The following is a 14,947-nucleotide window of genomic DNA, read 5'->3' as shown; positions in this document are numbered from 1 at the left end:
TGTCCAATTATAACAAAAGATGCAGCGCTCGTACGCCCTTCTCGGCTACTGCAATATGCCAAGGCCGAACATCCGTCTCACGATCTGTGACGCCTCTAGCACGGGCCAAAGTACCAAGACCCCTAAAGTAACACAGCATCTCTCGAAGAAGCGGCTCGTACGCACGAGGGGTAGCTTCTGTATGGACAAGGTTAACCTCCATCATAACTGGAGGATCTTCAATCTTGATTCCCGTTCGTTTTATCAAGTAACCACTGGCAAGTGCAGGCCGCATTTCAAGAAGCGTAGTGGAGTTGCCGAATCGATGTCCAGAGATGGCGCCCCATGTTTGATCAGTGGCATCAATCAAGAAAGAATCGGCATCTGGTTCCGTAGCACTATCGGCACCTGGGGTGGCAGCTAGGGTACTAGCTTCCCGCATAGGAGTTGCTGGAGTCGTTGTTTGCTCCGGCGAGACAATGTTAGCCTGGGGCGTGGATACAGGTGTCGAGTAGAACGCCGAAGTTGCAGCATGGGGAATCTTTACAACGGGCGGTACAAGTTGTAGGGATGGGCTGGTGTCAACTGACATCAAGACCATCGTGAAAGAATACTTGTCATCGAGTGTTGATGCTGCTTGCCACCACTCAACCTCTTTCTGGTCCATTGGTCCTGATCTGGTGATGATTACTCGCCAGTGAACTTTCCATATTGATATCATAGTCAGCGTCGTCGCCCAGATTTCAGCTATAATGGCTGCTTTATGATGGGAAGTAGAGCGATCAGGAGTTCTGCTCCTCGTGATAGAGTAAGATGCAGTCGCTTGTCGTTGCCCGCGGTTGTCGGTCCATGCAGCCGTGATCCAACGACCATCCAGGCTTTCAGCGTAGCCCACATGAATACATGAGTTTTCGTGTATAAGGGATTGAGAGGGTGAGGTAGTCAATTTGAAGTCGATCATTCGAGGCGGAGGCTGTTCAAGCATGACTGCAGGTGCAGGGGTAGGGCCTCCATATTCAGCGCCCAGAAACAGCGTGCATCTGTCGTAAGTCTCGACACAGAGTTTGATCATTTCCGCGGGGGTTGGAACAACTAGAGATGTCGTAGACGATATTAGATTCGACGACACAAGCTGCAATACCAGCTCGTTCTGCGGTGATTCTCTGCGATCTGCCAGGAGTTTACTATACTCGCTGAAACAGCGGTAGAAAGCGGTGCAAGCTTCGATGATAGACGCGGGATTGTCAGGCGAGTAGACGAAGTAGATGACCAGATTTTTGTCCTTGGACTTCAATTCTAATAGAGAGCTTCGGAGCACTTCCATGCTCTCCACTAGAGAGGAGCCATGACCAGTAACAGTTGCGTTAGGTGAGGTCGAAATCCTATCGACCTCAAAAGGCAAAACACCGTCGTCCCAGTCTCCAGACAAGGGCAGGTTGTTGAAGGTACCTAGTTTCAACGATTCGTATACACTCTTCAAGCGGTCGATAAAACTTCCGACGTGATCGGACATTCCCTTCCAGCCAGGAAATATGCAAAGAGCAGTGATGTCCTTTGGGCCCCACGAAGGTGACAGTCCAAGACCTTCCCAGAACGAAACAGATGACGGAAGTACTGATAGTTTCGTTTCTGATCTGCGGACCTCAAGATGAGGTACAGGAATCTGGTAGAGGTTGTTGGCCCGTAGTTGCTCTACATTGGTATCCCTACCAGGTATCGGCCGGGGTTGGAGACGAGTTGGCTGTCCCGCAAGCGGAAGGTCCAGTATCTCGAGCAGTCCTTTCAATCTTACCGCCGTGGCGCTTCCAAGATTCGAGGGAATGACGTTGTGGAGAAGTTGAAGAGAACTGCGAGCAACATTGAGCTCATGACCCTTCATTGTTGCGAGTGCAACAGACGATCCGTTCTTGTGATCAATACCAATATCAAGTCGGCCAGTAGCAGCCTGTTCGGTAACAATCTGTGCAACCTCAACAAATTCGTTGTTGGAAAGTCCCACTTCTGCATTCAGAGGCTCAGGGTCCGAAAAGAAACGATGAAGCGGCATTTCGTATGACTCTGTCTTCGACAGTTTGGGTAGTTCAATCGCAAGCTGCTCTTCAGTGGCATCGTCCATCAGCTCTGCCTCTCGCGATGTTGTGGCTTGCGAAAGTGCATCATCATCCACAACTGTTCGTTTCACGCTGGACTTGATGGGCGAGACAGGGCCACCAGAAAGTGAGCTCAGGTCATCTGCCTCTGAATCGACATCACTATCTTCTGAGAAGGATGCGTTGCAGTTCGATTTTTGGGCATTTGCGTGATTAGCAGATCCGTCCGCACCGGTCAAGCTTCTGATCAAAGAGACGCCAGGAAAGGTCTTGGAATCCGGATTAAGCTTCCCTTGTCGTTCAAGATATTCGTCTCTGGAAAGGCCTTCGATATCACGCTTCAACTCGCCACTGCCCAGGTCCTTCGAAAAGTCAAACGTGCCACCGTGTTCATACTTCTTGTTGATCAGAGGAATCTTGGGGTCAAACTCGACTTTCTCAAAAATGCTACTCTTACGCCGAACGGGGGCTTGAAAGGTGAAGTTCTCCTGCGTAGGGCTAGCCAGAGAAGCTTTGACTCGCTTGAACACAGTATCTGGGTCAAAGGGGCTGGATCCTCGCTTGTTGGAGTTTGATCGTTCAGTCTTGACCTTATGGTTGAGCTCATCATTGAGGGAGCTTCTGGCGTGTTTTAATTCTGGCTTCGCGAAAACAGGCTCATGTATCTTGGGCTTTGGCCTTGGCCTTGGCTTTAGCTTGATCTCGGGCCGTGGCTCAATGACTCTCTGGGGCAGTGGCTGCATGATCATCGGTGGGGGCATCGCTTGAGGGGGCATCGCTTGAGGGAGTATCGCTTGAGGGGGTGGTGGATGCGGAATTTGATGCGAAATCGGTTGCAAATCGGGCATGTCGATATCCATGTCGTTACCGTCAGGTCCATCAAAAAAATTGAAATCGTCTTCTGTCACATCATGATCACCAAATACATCTCCACCCATATCATTCATTATGTCCCCAGTATCGCCAAGCAAGTTGCTGTCGCTTCGCGCTCTCTTTTGTTCGTGACCACCGTCCCACACATCATTGTCGACGTCGGCCATCGGTGTTACTGTTGGCATCGTGATGTCGGCGTCAGCAACTGCAAGATTTGGAAGGGGGTTATTAGGGCTGGAGGTCGCTCCATCTATAGAAGGAGTAACGACGAGGTGCTGTTGGATAGCATCAGGAGGAGTCGGATACATGACACCAGCAGTGGCTGTACTTGGACGCCGTACTGATAGTGGGGATTGGCCGCTGAGACTTTGAGCTTGGAGGTTAGCACCGTTGACCTCTTTTGGGGCAGCATGGGCACGCTCGGCTTTGCGTTTGGAAACCCTCTCTTCCCTTTCAGAAGCACTGGCAAACCATCCACGAGCATCACCCAAAGGATCGTGGCATTCCTCGTGGCCACTCAGGATGGTATCTCCCACGCGGTGGGTCGTCGATACCTCCAGTGATTTTTTGCGAAAGCAAAGAGCTCCTGGCCACGGAACGGTGGCTCGCAGTCGCTTCTGCTCTCCATCGACATCCTGCGAAGTCGGCTTCGTGATGAGAAGATTAACCCATGATCCCGCTTTGAAGTCAGCCGGATTCAGTCCACAGTATTCAAGGGCCTGGAGGCACGAATGCTTCCAGAGTGAGTCATGTGCGTCTGAAACACTTCTGACACTCAAAGCTTGCGTGTTCGGTGTCTGTGCAAGATTCCTATCTATATCTCCATTGGAAAAGCCAGATTTGGTAGCAAAAACTCCATAGGGGGCAGCTAATATCGAGCCGCTCGGCGATAAAGAATCTCCGGAAAGCACATCTTCAATAGTAGCCAGATTCTGGCAATAAGAGAAGTAAAGGCTGACCACAAGGGACCCTGTGGTTGTAAGATAAGTTTTGAATGTACCAATAACAGGATCAGTTGGCAGAGAATCCCTTTCTTGTTCGTTCGTATCGGCTTGTAACGGTGGGATTAATACTGTCCTGTAGTTGAGAGGAACCGCCATAGACTGGCTGCAAAACGCGAGTGTTATCGAGGAAATTACTGCGATAATAAACTGCTCGTATATGATGTTGGGTACTGGCTGGGTCGTCCTGGTATCGACAGGCTGGGCTGGAAGTTGAGCTCCTTCTGCCTGGACTCCGGCGGTTTGTATGGGCGAAATCAAGGGGTTGCGCTGATGTGGTTCGGCAGGAGATGTTGTCGCGGCCGTGTTTGTTGGAGCATTTTGTGTTGTGTTACCGGGGATGCGGTTCTTCTGTAAAGCAGCAGGTTCGAGTGTACCCTCATCGACCATTCCCAGCGTGTAGCCACAAGCTTCAAGACTGACACCCGAGCCAAAACTGACAGCCTTGCTTGCTCCATCTTTATTGGTGATCTGAAAGATCCATATTCCTCCTCGGTCGGCGTCGTAAGAAACTAACTTTCCTTGGTCACGAAAGGTACTTTGGATTTCGAGGGCGGATGATTGGAAGCTATGCGATTGATCTGTGGATGGCTCGTAAATGCGAAAGGCTATCGACGCGATGTTGTTCTGCAGATCTAAATGTCAGATGGTGATGGAAAGGAAAGTTCTGTGCTACTCACTATCGACAGAGTATTCGTTTCATATTCGCTGGTCTCCATTGCGACAGTTTCCTCGCCGCCCGAAGTCGCAACCGTGAATGCGGCTTAAGGCACAACGGCCAGGCGCAAGCCTAGATGGGCCCGGTGTTTGTCGTTATCACCGTTAAAGTCAGTCGAAGTGCAGGTTAACACGGGGGTCCTCGAAATATCGTTGTTAAAATTGTGGTTGTTGGGGCCGTCGATTCTCCGGACTCCATCTCAACGAACGAGACACTGGTGCCGAGCGAGCAGCTCGGGGATGGCGCCGCGGGGAGCTTAATTTGCTCGGTCGGTAAGATGATCGTTCGAACAGTATGAATCGGAATCAAGCTAAGCCATCAGACCTATGTTGTGCTGCCTTGCAATTAGTGATCGAGGTGTTGATAACCTGTATTAAGTTGATGTTCGATGATACATGGGATATCTGTCGCGATTCAGAGACTAGGCGTTGGCGGAGATAGAAATTCAGTGGAGGTTTGCACGGGGGCCAGGGCCTCAGCTAGGATGGGGCGTCAGAAAGTAAGTAAACAGGGACGTTTTAGGGGGTCCCTGATGGATGTTTGATGGAGGACGTCAGTATTTAGGGGCCATCCAAGGGACTAGCCTATTGACTTTCCAATAAACAGATAGGAGCAGGTAGCCCGATGGCCGGGGAGGTAGACTGCTTCACCGAAGTCCGGTCACCGAGCTCACCGAACTTAGTGGGGCATATTTTTTCTTCACCTTGATTTTTTTCCAACTCTACCTAGTCCAGTCGCATCCGCCCCGACGCAAAACTTGCTACCCACAGTAGAGCAACAACCTCTGTTCTTGCGACTCACCAAGAACACCGTCGCCATGAAGTTGTCAAACCCGGGCACCGTTCCCGTATACACAATCTCGGGCGCATCTTCAGCACGACCTCTTCCCGACTGGCTTGCGCGACGCAGAAAGCGAAGTTTGAAGGATGATGCCGAATACCAGAATCGTGTCGAGCTCCTCCAGGATTTCGAGTTCGAGGAGGCCAGCAACTGCATTCGAGTCAGTGAGGATGGTGGCTGGATCATGAGCACTGGCACATACAAGCCGCAGATTCACGTTCACAACTTATCTCAGCTGTCGCTGTCTTTCGCCCGTCATACCAACGCCCTCAACCATTCCTTTGAACTTTTGTCGTCCGATTACTCCAAGTCCATACATCTACAAACCGATCGCCGTCTCGAATTTCACACTCCCATGGGCTGCCACTATGAAGTTCGTCTTCCCAGATACGGCCGAGCCCTTGTCTATGACCGACAGTCGACCGAGGCTCTTATACCGTCCGTCGGCCTAGATGGTGATGGCAAGGGTGAAGTATTCCGTATGAACCTTGAGTTGGGACGTTTCATGAAGTCATACCAGGTCGATGTCGGTGGCGACGACGAACTGACTGGCGGTGGTCTACAAGGAGGAATTGGAGTCGGTAGTGTCAACACTGCAGCCATCGCAACAAACACCCACAATCTACTTGCTTTCGGAACTTCGATAGGAACTGTTGAGTTCTGGGACCCTCGATCAAAGTCTAGAGTTGCCATGTTGGGCGGCCATGATGGCGAAGTCACAGCACTTGACTTCAGTCCTACAGGTCTTTCTATCGTCACTGGCTCGTCCACCGGCATGATGCAGATTTTTGACCTCCGACGACCTGTGCCTCTGATGAAGAAGGATCAAGGTTATGGATTCGCAGTTCAAAAGCTTATACACATGACAACGGCATCACAAGAAAAGAAAATCTTATCGGCTGATAAGCGCATCATTAAACTGTGGGATGAGCAGACAGGAGACCCATGGACGTCCGTGGAACCTATTGTGGACATCAACGACGTTGCTTGGTGTAAAGACACTGGTATGATCATGACAGCCAACGAAGGCAAGCAACAGCACGCATTCTTCGTTCCTCAACTCGGTCCCGCGCCCAAGTGGTGCGCATTCTTGGACAACATGGTCGAAGAGATGGCCGAGGAGGTTCGCACCGAAACATACGACAACTACAAGTTCTTGACACTTCCCGAATTGAAGCAACTGAGCTTGTCTCACCTTGTTGGAAAGACCAACCTGCTCCGACCTTACATGCACGGTTACTTTGTGGCCTCCAAGCTGTACGAGCAGGCTAGGTTGATTGCCAACCCGTATGTCTGGGAAGAAGAGAGAACGAAGCGTATCAAGGATAAGGTTGAGAAGGAGCGTGCAAGCAGAATCAGAGGCACCAAGAAGGTCAAGGTCAACCAGAAGTTGGTCGACAAGCTTCTCAAGAAGCAGGAGAACAGAGAAGAAGTCGATACCAAGGCTGGCGTGCTTGGCGATGACCGTTTCAACAAGATGTTTGAGGATGAAGCCTTCCAGGTCGATGAGAATACTGGAGAATTCCGCGCCCTCAACCCAAGCACTATGGTTGAGCAGGCCACCCAACCCAAGGGCCCCACGCGCTACCAAGCCAAGGACTCCGATGACGATCAGTCCAGCGATGAGGATATGGACAAGCCTGTCGCCGCACCCAAGAAGAAGACCAAGGACGAAGATGTTGTCATGCGTGTTTCATCAACCAGCAACCAGGGACGAGCCGTCAGGGACACAGCGCTTGGCTCAAGACAACAGAAGTTCGGGCGCGTCAACAAAGCCCATGGCGAAGTTGTCGGTGAACGACAAGTCTCGTTTATACCTGAGTCAAGGAGGAAACAAAAGGAACGAGAGGATGAGTTGCCTGCCGAACCCAGAGATAAGCGAACTGGAGCTGCTCGACGAAGTGCCAGCGGTAATACATTTAGACGGATCTAAGAAGGAGAAAATAGGCGCTTGGAATTCATTATCAAAAATAGCAAAGGCGTTATCGTTCAGTTCATGGAGAAAAGATGAGACAGCCTATGCGTGGAGGGTTACTATTTATACATGAATGATACCCGGATCCTGTCCATTGGAAACATCAGTTTAAGGCCACGACCATCGAATATTCCTGCGACCATTCTCCGTCGGTGTGACTACCAGCCAAGCCATTCTTGGCCGACATCCTATGTTGCTGTTCATTTTCGTGTCCACTTCTTCTCCTTCCGCTTTGCCTTTGCTTGTGCCAGTCCTTTTTCAAGATCTTCAGGTCGGATTCTTGGTGTTGGGGGAACATCATCGTCAATCCGTGTACGATTACGATGAGTTGGGATAGGCCCGTCCTTGACTGAGGATGGGAATTCTGTTCTTCGGGGTGTGAGAGCGGTGACAACCTTGCGAGCAGACTTTCTAAGCGTCTCTCGCATTGTCCATTCACGCTTCTTTGCAATGAAGAAAAGAGCAGCTGTGGAAACTATAATGAAGTTAGCATATGTAGCGAGATAATACATTGGCGATACTTACTACCGACTAAACTGACAACAACGACAACAATAACGATGGCGATCATACCGCCTTGTGAGATAGAAACGGAGTTGCCTGAACTGTCACCAGCAGCACCAGCATCGGTGCCAGAGTCTGCACTCGGGGCGTCATTGTACACCTCCGATGCCAACGGGAAAGCATCGGTTGTTTGGGACATTATGCTTGAATAAAAGCCTGTTGTTGCTGTGGAATTGGTTGTTCGAGAATGTGCAAAAGAAGGCTCACAGAAACTTGTGTATAGAATAAAGCAACAACACCATATAATTAAGATAGAAGGACCAGAATTTTCGTAAGAATATAGCCATATCGAGAGGATGGGCATTGTATTTACATCCATGGATCACTTTTCTTCAATCCCCCACATAGGTCGTACCCAGTCCCAGCAACCCCTTGATACCGACTTGACCCTCAACTCCCGAAGGTTCAAGGCGAATCGTTATTGGATCCTCATTGCTGGGTCGAGACTCAAGCACAACACAGGAACCGCGATATAGGTACATGCTTGGTCGTGATTGGCGATCGTAAAGCTCGAAGCGCTGAGCGGCAAAGCCTCAAACAGGGGTCCAACCAATGAGACAAGCGTGTAGCCACTTGAACAACCTCAATGCTCGTTGCTCATCACGCGCCAAAGGGTGATTAATGCAGGGCCGTTGCTTGTGCCCAGAGAATTTTTTTCTTATGTTTCACAGTGATGAGCCGCTGGATTGGCCCTGCGGCGTCTTAGTCTGGGGATTAAGTTGTAGTGCATGTGGATGTTGGAGATGGGTTTCATTCGAACATACTGACCGGTGATAGTGGCGGTTGGGATCAATATAGCTTGTAAGGGTGGCCCATGCGTCTCTGACGTCGATCTCCAAGTCTCATGCGAAGCGCCCAGAGTCAGAAATAGGCCTTGATATGCTTATCTTGCATTTTGCTGACCTTGTGTGACCGACATTGGAGTTTCGTCTATTTCCTTAATTTCATGTTAACCGCTTCTGCACTGTCTCGTCTCTAAGCGAGAAAGTTGGCCATGTAGCACAAGTTGACCTTTCATAGATCATCGATATCGGATTTGGCGTTACCGCTTAACTGAACGAGATACTACCTGCATGTGAGACCGTCTCTTTTTGCGAGGAACAATCCCCTGCATGATCAGCCCAAATCCTTGTCAACAGGGTTTGTGAGGCCGTGTGTGATATCACTCGATAGCTATATTGAAGTTGTATTATCACAAGTCACTATTTCCTCACTCCAAATGTTCACACCTTCTTTGAACCAGTTGAGTACCTGATTCATGCGTGTAGGCATGCAAAAGATGCCCGAGAGAGTGCTCTCTCGAGAGGAAGAAGAAAACATCATACTCTCATTAACCGTTTGCAGATAACGCCTTTGTGTGGCTGGGAGCGTCAGAAACCAAATCACTAAGTCGGTTTATGATTTTTATACCACACTTCTCGGGCTGTCTATTTTTTTATACTAAAGTGTTGAGGTCAACTTTTCTATCGCCTGCTAAACACGATAACTGTGATGGGAATGGACAGCGACAGAACTGGGCCAAATATGTAGGAAATAATGTGCTGTAAGGGTCCATGACTGCTGTATGAAAAGAATAGTATTTGTAAAAATGCTCCCCAACTAAGTCGTCTGCATACTAATATGCCCGTTGTGAGGATAACAGCAAGTAAAGTTAATGTTTTTTCGAATGTCCCGTCCGCTCTTTCCAGATAAATAGTGTTGAACACCCAAACTGGTTGTGCCTTCCTCTAGACACCAATCATTGCTTGACTGAAGATTGAACGGGAAGTCGCATAGCAACAACTTCCTGGATTTGCCAGACAGAAGGTACAATGTGGAAAGGAAGGTGCAGGAAAGACCAGACAGCATTCTCCTCTTAGCCAAAATCTTCTTCAACGACACAATTCATTGGAGCATTATCTCTTCTCTCCAGATACTCTATCAAGTCGCCCTTCTTCACAATCCAAGCCATATTGTTGCTCTGTCAAGATCAAGGCCCTTTTGGCCTGTGATAAGACAATGTCCGCTTCACCAGGATCACAATCTCCAGGCCTCAGCCAAAATACCTCCCTAGCATCATTCAGTCATGTTGGAGATGAGAGAGATTTCGAAAAACTACCTTCAGTCATCCCTGACTCTCAGGTAACATCCAATGTGTACACAAGCCAGATTTATGTCAAGCGGTTTTCCGTACCAAAAGAGGATGTATCAATATCCAACATCTCTGAGGGTTTCTCGTTTGGTGCAAAGAAGCCACCTCGCCCTGGGCAGTTCTCTGAACGGCCCAAAACTGAACAATCTCAGACGAATGAAACTTCCAAGTTCTTTCACTCGACAAGCACCATTCCACGCATCCCTCCTCCTAACCCACCACGTCCCCCTAACATACGGGTTCCTCGACCTCCGCCCTTGGATCTACCCGAGATCGGACTAGTTGGGAGACAACCTTCCCCTCATGATTCTCTTGCTCCTTCTCATCGAGATATTGCAGCCTCTCCCAGGCAACAGGAGCGTTATTCTCCAAAGAGTTCTCGAGGGGGGACTCCTCAGAACATTGACACTGGGCCCGAGGTTTTGTGTGCTAATAGCTCTGAGCGAAGGGGTAGAGCTGCTGTTGTTGGGCTACCGGCGCCGCCCCCGAGAACCAAAGCATTTTCAAGTTCTCCGCAGCCTTCTAGAGTGGCTGACCCAGTCGAAACATCCCAGCATACGCAGGACAAGGGTCATATCGCATTCGCCCCAGCGAGCGAACGTGGTAGGATAAGATCAATCACTTCTCGGGGTCTTTTTTTGTACTGATACAGCCATCTAGTACGCAACCTTGAGCATCTGAAACTGCCGCTTCCTCACATTGCCCAGAATGGTCCACCTCACCATCGCGTGTCGTCTCCTAGCACTTGCGGCGATCTGGAAATGCCTGCTCCGCAATCTCCAAGGGCTGCGAGACGAAGTCGTTCTTCACGTGGCTACTGGTCTAGGCAGCCGGCTGCAAGATCTTATCACTACAAAGAGTCGGAGAAATATCCTGATCGCCCACAGTCTAGAGCAAGCAATGTCTCCAGGAAACGCTCGTCGAGACGGAACGGACGATCTCGAACTACAGTAGACCCTGACAGAAAGAAGCTTGCCATGCAAAATGTGGCTCAACACTGGAACGAATGTATCCAAATCTCTGAGGCTGAACGCATCGAGGCAGCTAAAGAGATTGCTCGTCTCGAGGATGAGGTTCACTGTGCAGAAGAAGCCTTGGAAATGTCAAAACAGCTCATCTGTGAGAAAGACGCAGAGATTCAAGAACTAGCGGATCTTCACAAAACTCGGAAAGAAGAAGGATCTCTGGCCGAAAAGGAAAGCCAGAAACTACTCAGCGAGGTCGAATCCCTACGTTCAGGTTTGGCCAAATCCCATGAAGACAACGCAGCGATTCATCAAAAGTATTGCAAGAATCGAAACAAGGTCAACGAAGCCATTGATGAACAACAAGATTTGTTCAAACGAATGCATGCTCTTTACAAAGAAATCATGGAACTACAGAAGGGAAAAGAGAAGCGTAATATAGATGTCAAAGACGTCGAGTTAGCTCTTGAGGCTAGTCGAAAGAAACGTGAGGAACTCAGGAGCTGTGTCGAGAAATACAGGGCCGAGACAGAACGAGAGACTCAAAAGAGTAAGAATCCATTCCCATACTTAAAGACAGTGACTAATTATGTCGTCAAGAAAATCATGTCATTGGGGAACTGAGAATAAAGCTTGAGCATCAGCAACAGGAACTCATTCGTGAGAGGACAACAGCTAGTGAACTTCAAAGCCGGCTCAAAACGGAATCAACACTGGTAGATATGGTCAAGAACATGCAGTCTGATCTCTCTACCCTGAAGGAGAACAGCGATAAACACAACACGAGAAGTCAGACTCAAGACAGAATGGATGATTGTCTCTCAGAAAAGTAAGCCTCTGCACTTACCACCAGAACATTTTGTTAACACCGCAGACTTGATCATCTAAGCGATCACCTGAGTTCACACATTGAGGGGCAGCCTTCAAAGGAACAGTTCAAATCAATACTAGAGAACTTGGAAGCCAACATCGTTACTCGGTGTGTATTTCTAACTTACCTTCAGTGCTTCCGCTAATGTTTTCTAGTTTGGCGTCGGAAATACACAATGTTATCTCGTCACAGACAAACACAGCAAAGACTGCTGCGTGCTTTCACGAAACTGTTCAAGGCCACTTCGAAAAACTGCATAATAACATGGCCGAACAGCAAAGCACCCAGTCTAAAAACCAGCAGTGGTTTGAAGAAAGTCAGAAAGTTTTTGTCGACTATCTAGACGACATATCTATCAAGACTCGAGAGACTCATAGAACTTGTGAAGAGATGAAGAACGACTGGGCCGGGTTTTCTGAAAGCAACTCGGTCTGGAGGGATAGCCTCAAGAACAATTTGCACAATGAAATCATCCAACAACTTGAGAATCGAGAGTCAAAGATTGTTAACCTTGAAGAGACGCTACACCGAGTTTCTCATGAATGGTCTCAGAAGCTCGAAGGTCTGAGATCATCTATGCTCAAAAATGGCCAACAGGCCGAAAAAGATCTACAAATGTCCATCCGCGAAATCAGAGAGACTCTCGACAAAAGGTTTCAGGAGCAGAGTGCTGCATCTCAGGACGATATCTCGAAATCAGAATCCATTCGCTCCACGATAGAAGCACATCTTGAGCAAGTCCGGCGGCAACTGGAATCCGTTTCATCGGGCAACCCCGAGTCCCAGCTTCTACGCGAGGCGTTACTTGAGGAGCGTAAGAAGACTTCTGATTTACAAGGGCATCTTGCCAAATTACAGAGCGATGCTGGCACTAGCAGCGAACTCTGTCGAAGAGAACGCGCGGATCTCAAGGCTATGGAGACACTCAAGGGTCAATTAGATGGCATGAGTGAACGAGTACCTCGTGTGGAGAACCTGAACACCACATTCAACAAAATGATTGACCTCAATCAAATATTACAGTCCACGGCTTCCTACTTGAGCCAAGAACACAGTTGGGTCAGGAACGAGTTGGCTGCCAAACTGCAGACTGTCACCCCCCAAGAGTCACAGGAGAGCAAAACCGGGAGTGAATCAGGTTACTTCCAGGGGCAGTATTTGGAGGATACACGTCCTAGTCCCCAAGCTCAAGACAGTAGCGCAAAACGTTCCAGAAGTCTCAGCGATGTTTTAACCCTCGATGTCCATACTCAAAGAGAGAGGTATCGCCGCAGAGTTGTCGTAGCCAGTCCTGCAATCGAAGCCTCGTTGCCAGCCCCTCCGCCTTCAATTGCACAAGAGCAACAAAGGCGCCGACAGCCCAGTGTTCAACGGCCCATTCTACGGCCAGCGGCTATTTCAGCAAAAGAGGTCGATCCTATCAGAACTGCCTTGAATCATGACCAATACAACCGGCCTGTAATGGCCAGGGCGAGTTCGGCTGCGAGCAGCACCAACCTAGCTATGGTTGAACAAGTTCGCACAGGTTTAATGCCAAGAACGGAGAAATGGGAGTTGCCTGCCATTGAGGATTTTACGAAGGAGTCTATCTTAGGTGGTACGGATGGAGCCAAGCCGAACAAAAAGCGTGTCGCTCATGCTGATGAAGGAAATGACATTGCTCCTGTCATGAAAAAGATCAAATCAGAAAGTCAAGATGAATATGGAGATGCCAGTGGCATGTGAGTCACAGCTACTTTGAACATCCATATACCTCGAAAAGCAATGCGAATCATTTACTTAACACAGAAACAGACTGGCAAGACGAGACACGGGGGGTCAATGTCGTACGATTCCACCAATCTTCAGTCGAGCCAAAATTTGAGCATGGCATATGGCCACCGGTTCTAGGGCTGAAACAGGCACACATATGGAGTGGCCAATAATGATTCAGTTTTGTGATTTGAAGGGGACCATTTGTGGGCGAGGATGGGATGATGATTTGCTCCGTAGTCTGTAATTAATCGGTAGACACAGCTCACAGATACAGAATGTACAGCATTATTGGATTCCGATCGTTAAATTCAGTGGCATGCCAGTGCAGCCATGTCGTGAGGATATAGTTGTAGTCTATGTTGTACATGTTGAGTCGCATCGGTAGAGCGAGGATCCTGGGGCCCAAACTCCAGCAATGCTCTTTAGTGTAGTGTTACATGGCGCGTACGTGATGGCAGCCGGCTATCGAGCTGTTTCTAGCTCAGGCAAGAGAAGGAGGAGTCGAAAGTCTTGTATCGACAAGGTATCGGCGAACGAGATTGGGTGGATGTTTATTTCCTCTTTTTGGTCTCGAGGAACAAGACCTTCTTTCGCACTACAATCGAGTGCATTAGCTAGCTGTTCGGATTATCATAAATTTCGTATGGTCGTACCGATGGGATCGTATTTCAACATGCTCATCATGGGTGCGGTTCTAGGACGCTTGAAGGTATAGAAGAAGCCAGTCATGGCCATGGAAACGAGGCGCGCATGCACCAGACGAGCCTTGGCTATAGAAGAGATCAGTCAGTACGATGTTTTTTTGTGAATAGATGCGCCACTGAAGCAATTGGACAATTTGCGTACCCTTCTTTGCCATGATGATTGACGATGATCTGATGGCTTGATCTTCCAATACCTCAAGCGCTGTGAGCGTACATAGGAAATTTACGGATCCAACGACGTTGGTCGGGACCCGGGAAAACATGACGCCGCTACAGAGCGACCCATTATCCTGATCTCGGTGAGTGGGCTCGCTGGAAGTTTCACCGAGAGGGATTGATTGACATTTTAAATGACCAATTGGAAGCTGCATATATATAAACTATCTTATCTGCATCGTATTATCGGTACATGATGCAGAGATCCAGCACGCTTGTTTGAGCAAGGATAGCTAAACATGTAGGTATGGATCCGAGACCGGTG

The 14,947-nt window shown here is 48.9% G+C and overlaps 7 protein-coding genes across 7 annotated transcripts; 5 read left to right on the top strand and 2 right to left on the bottom strand.

Moving 5' to 3' along the window:
- Positions 1–19: 19 nt before the first annotated feature.
- FGSG_13366 (uncharacterized protein) lies at positions 20–403 on the top strand (the record flags this gene model as incomplete). Its single annotated transcript, XM_011322031.1, has 1 exon — positions 20–403. The coding sequence occupies one exon, from the start codon at positions 20–22 to the stop codon at positions 401–403; it is 384 nt and encodes a 127-aa protein (XP_011320333.1).
- Positions 404–2,980: 2,577 nt separating this feature from the next.
- Positions 2,981–3,505, top strand: FGSG_13365 (uncharacterized protein; the record flags this gene model as incomplete). The annotated part of the gene is made up of 2 exons (XM_011322030.1): positions 2,981–3,166; positions 3,308–3,505. 2 exons carry the CDS (start codon positions 2,981–2,983, stop codon positions 3,503–3,505), a joined length of 384 nt encoding a protein of 127 aa, XP_011320332.1.
- Positions 3,506–5,478: 1,973 nt separating this feature from the next.
- Positions 5,479–7,434, top strand: FGSG_08439 (uncharacterized protein; the record flags this gene model as incomplete). Its single annotated transcript, XM_011322029.1, has 1 exon — positions 5,479–7,434. The coding sequence occupies one exon, from the start codon at positions 5,479–5,481 to the stop codon at positions 7,432–7,434; it is 1,956 nt and encodes a 651-aa protein (XP_011320331.1).
- Positions 7,435–7,676: 242 nt separating this feature from the next.
- Positions 7,677–8,179, bottom strand: FGSG_08440 (uncharacterized protein; the record flags this gene model as incomplete). Its single annotated transcript, XM_011322028.1, has 2 exons — positions 7,677–7,951; positions 8,002–8,179. The coding sequence occupies 2 exons, from the start codon at positions 8,177–8,179 to the stop codon at positions 7,677–7,679; spliced, it is 453 nt and encodes a 150-aa protein (XP_011320330.1).
- Positions 8,180–10,932: 2,753 nt separating this feature from the next.
- On the top strand, positions 10,933–11,969 carry FGSG_13364 (uncharacterized protein; the record flags this gene model as incomplete). Its single annotated transcript, XM_011322027.1, has 2 exons — positions 10,933–11,686; positions 11,737–11,969. 2 exons carry the CDS (start codon positions 10,933–10,935, stop codon positions 11,967–11,969), a joined length of 987 nt encoding a protein of 328 aa, XP_011320329.1.
- A 428-nt stretch (positions 11,970–12,397) lies between these two features.
- FGSG_13363 (uncharacterized protein) lies at positions 12,398–12,882 on the top strand (the record flags this gene model as incomplete). Its single annotated transcript, XM_011322026.1, has 2 exons — positions 12,398–12,821; positions 12,866–12,882. 2 exons carry the CDS (start codon positions 12,398–12,400, stop codon positions 12,880–12,882), a joined length of 441 nt encoding a protein of 146 aa, XP_011320328.1.
- A 1,168-nt stretch (positions 12,883–14,050) lies between these two features.
- Positions 14,051–14,729, bottom strand: FGSG_08442 (uncharacterized protein; the record flags this gene model as incomplete). Its single annotated transcript, XM_011322025.1, has 3 exons — positions 14,051–14,357; positions 14,416–14,532; positions 14,609–14,729. 3 exons carry the CDS (start codon positions 14,727–14,729, stop codon positions 14,314–14,316), a joined length of 282 nt encoding a protein of 93 aa, XP_011320327.1. The 3' UTR covers positions 14,051–14,313.
- Positions 14,730–14,947: the final 218 nt, after the last annotated feature.

Source organism: Fusarium graminearum, chromosome 2, assembly GCF_000240135.3.
Source record: "Fusarium graminearum PH-1 chromosome 2, whole genome shotgun sequence".
In the NCBI taxonomy this organism is placed as follows: Eukaryota; Fungi; Ascomycota; class Sordariomycetes; order Hypocreales; family Nectriaceae; genus Fusarium; species Fusarium graminearum.
Note: the sequence above shows the minus strand (reverse complement) of the source record. Positions and strands in the feature narration are given on the sequence as shown.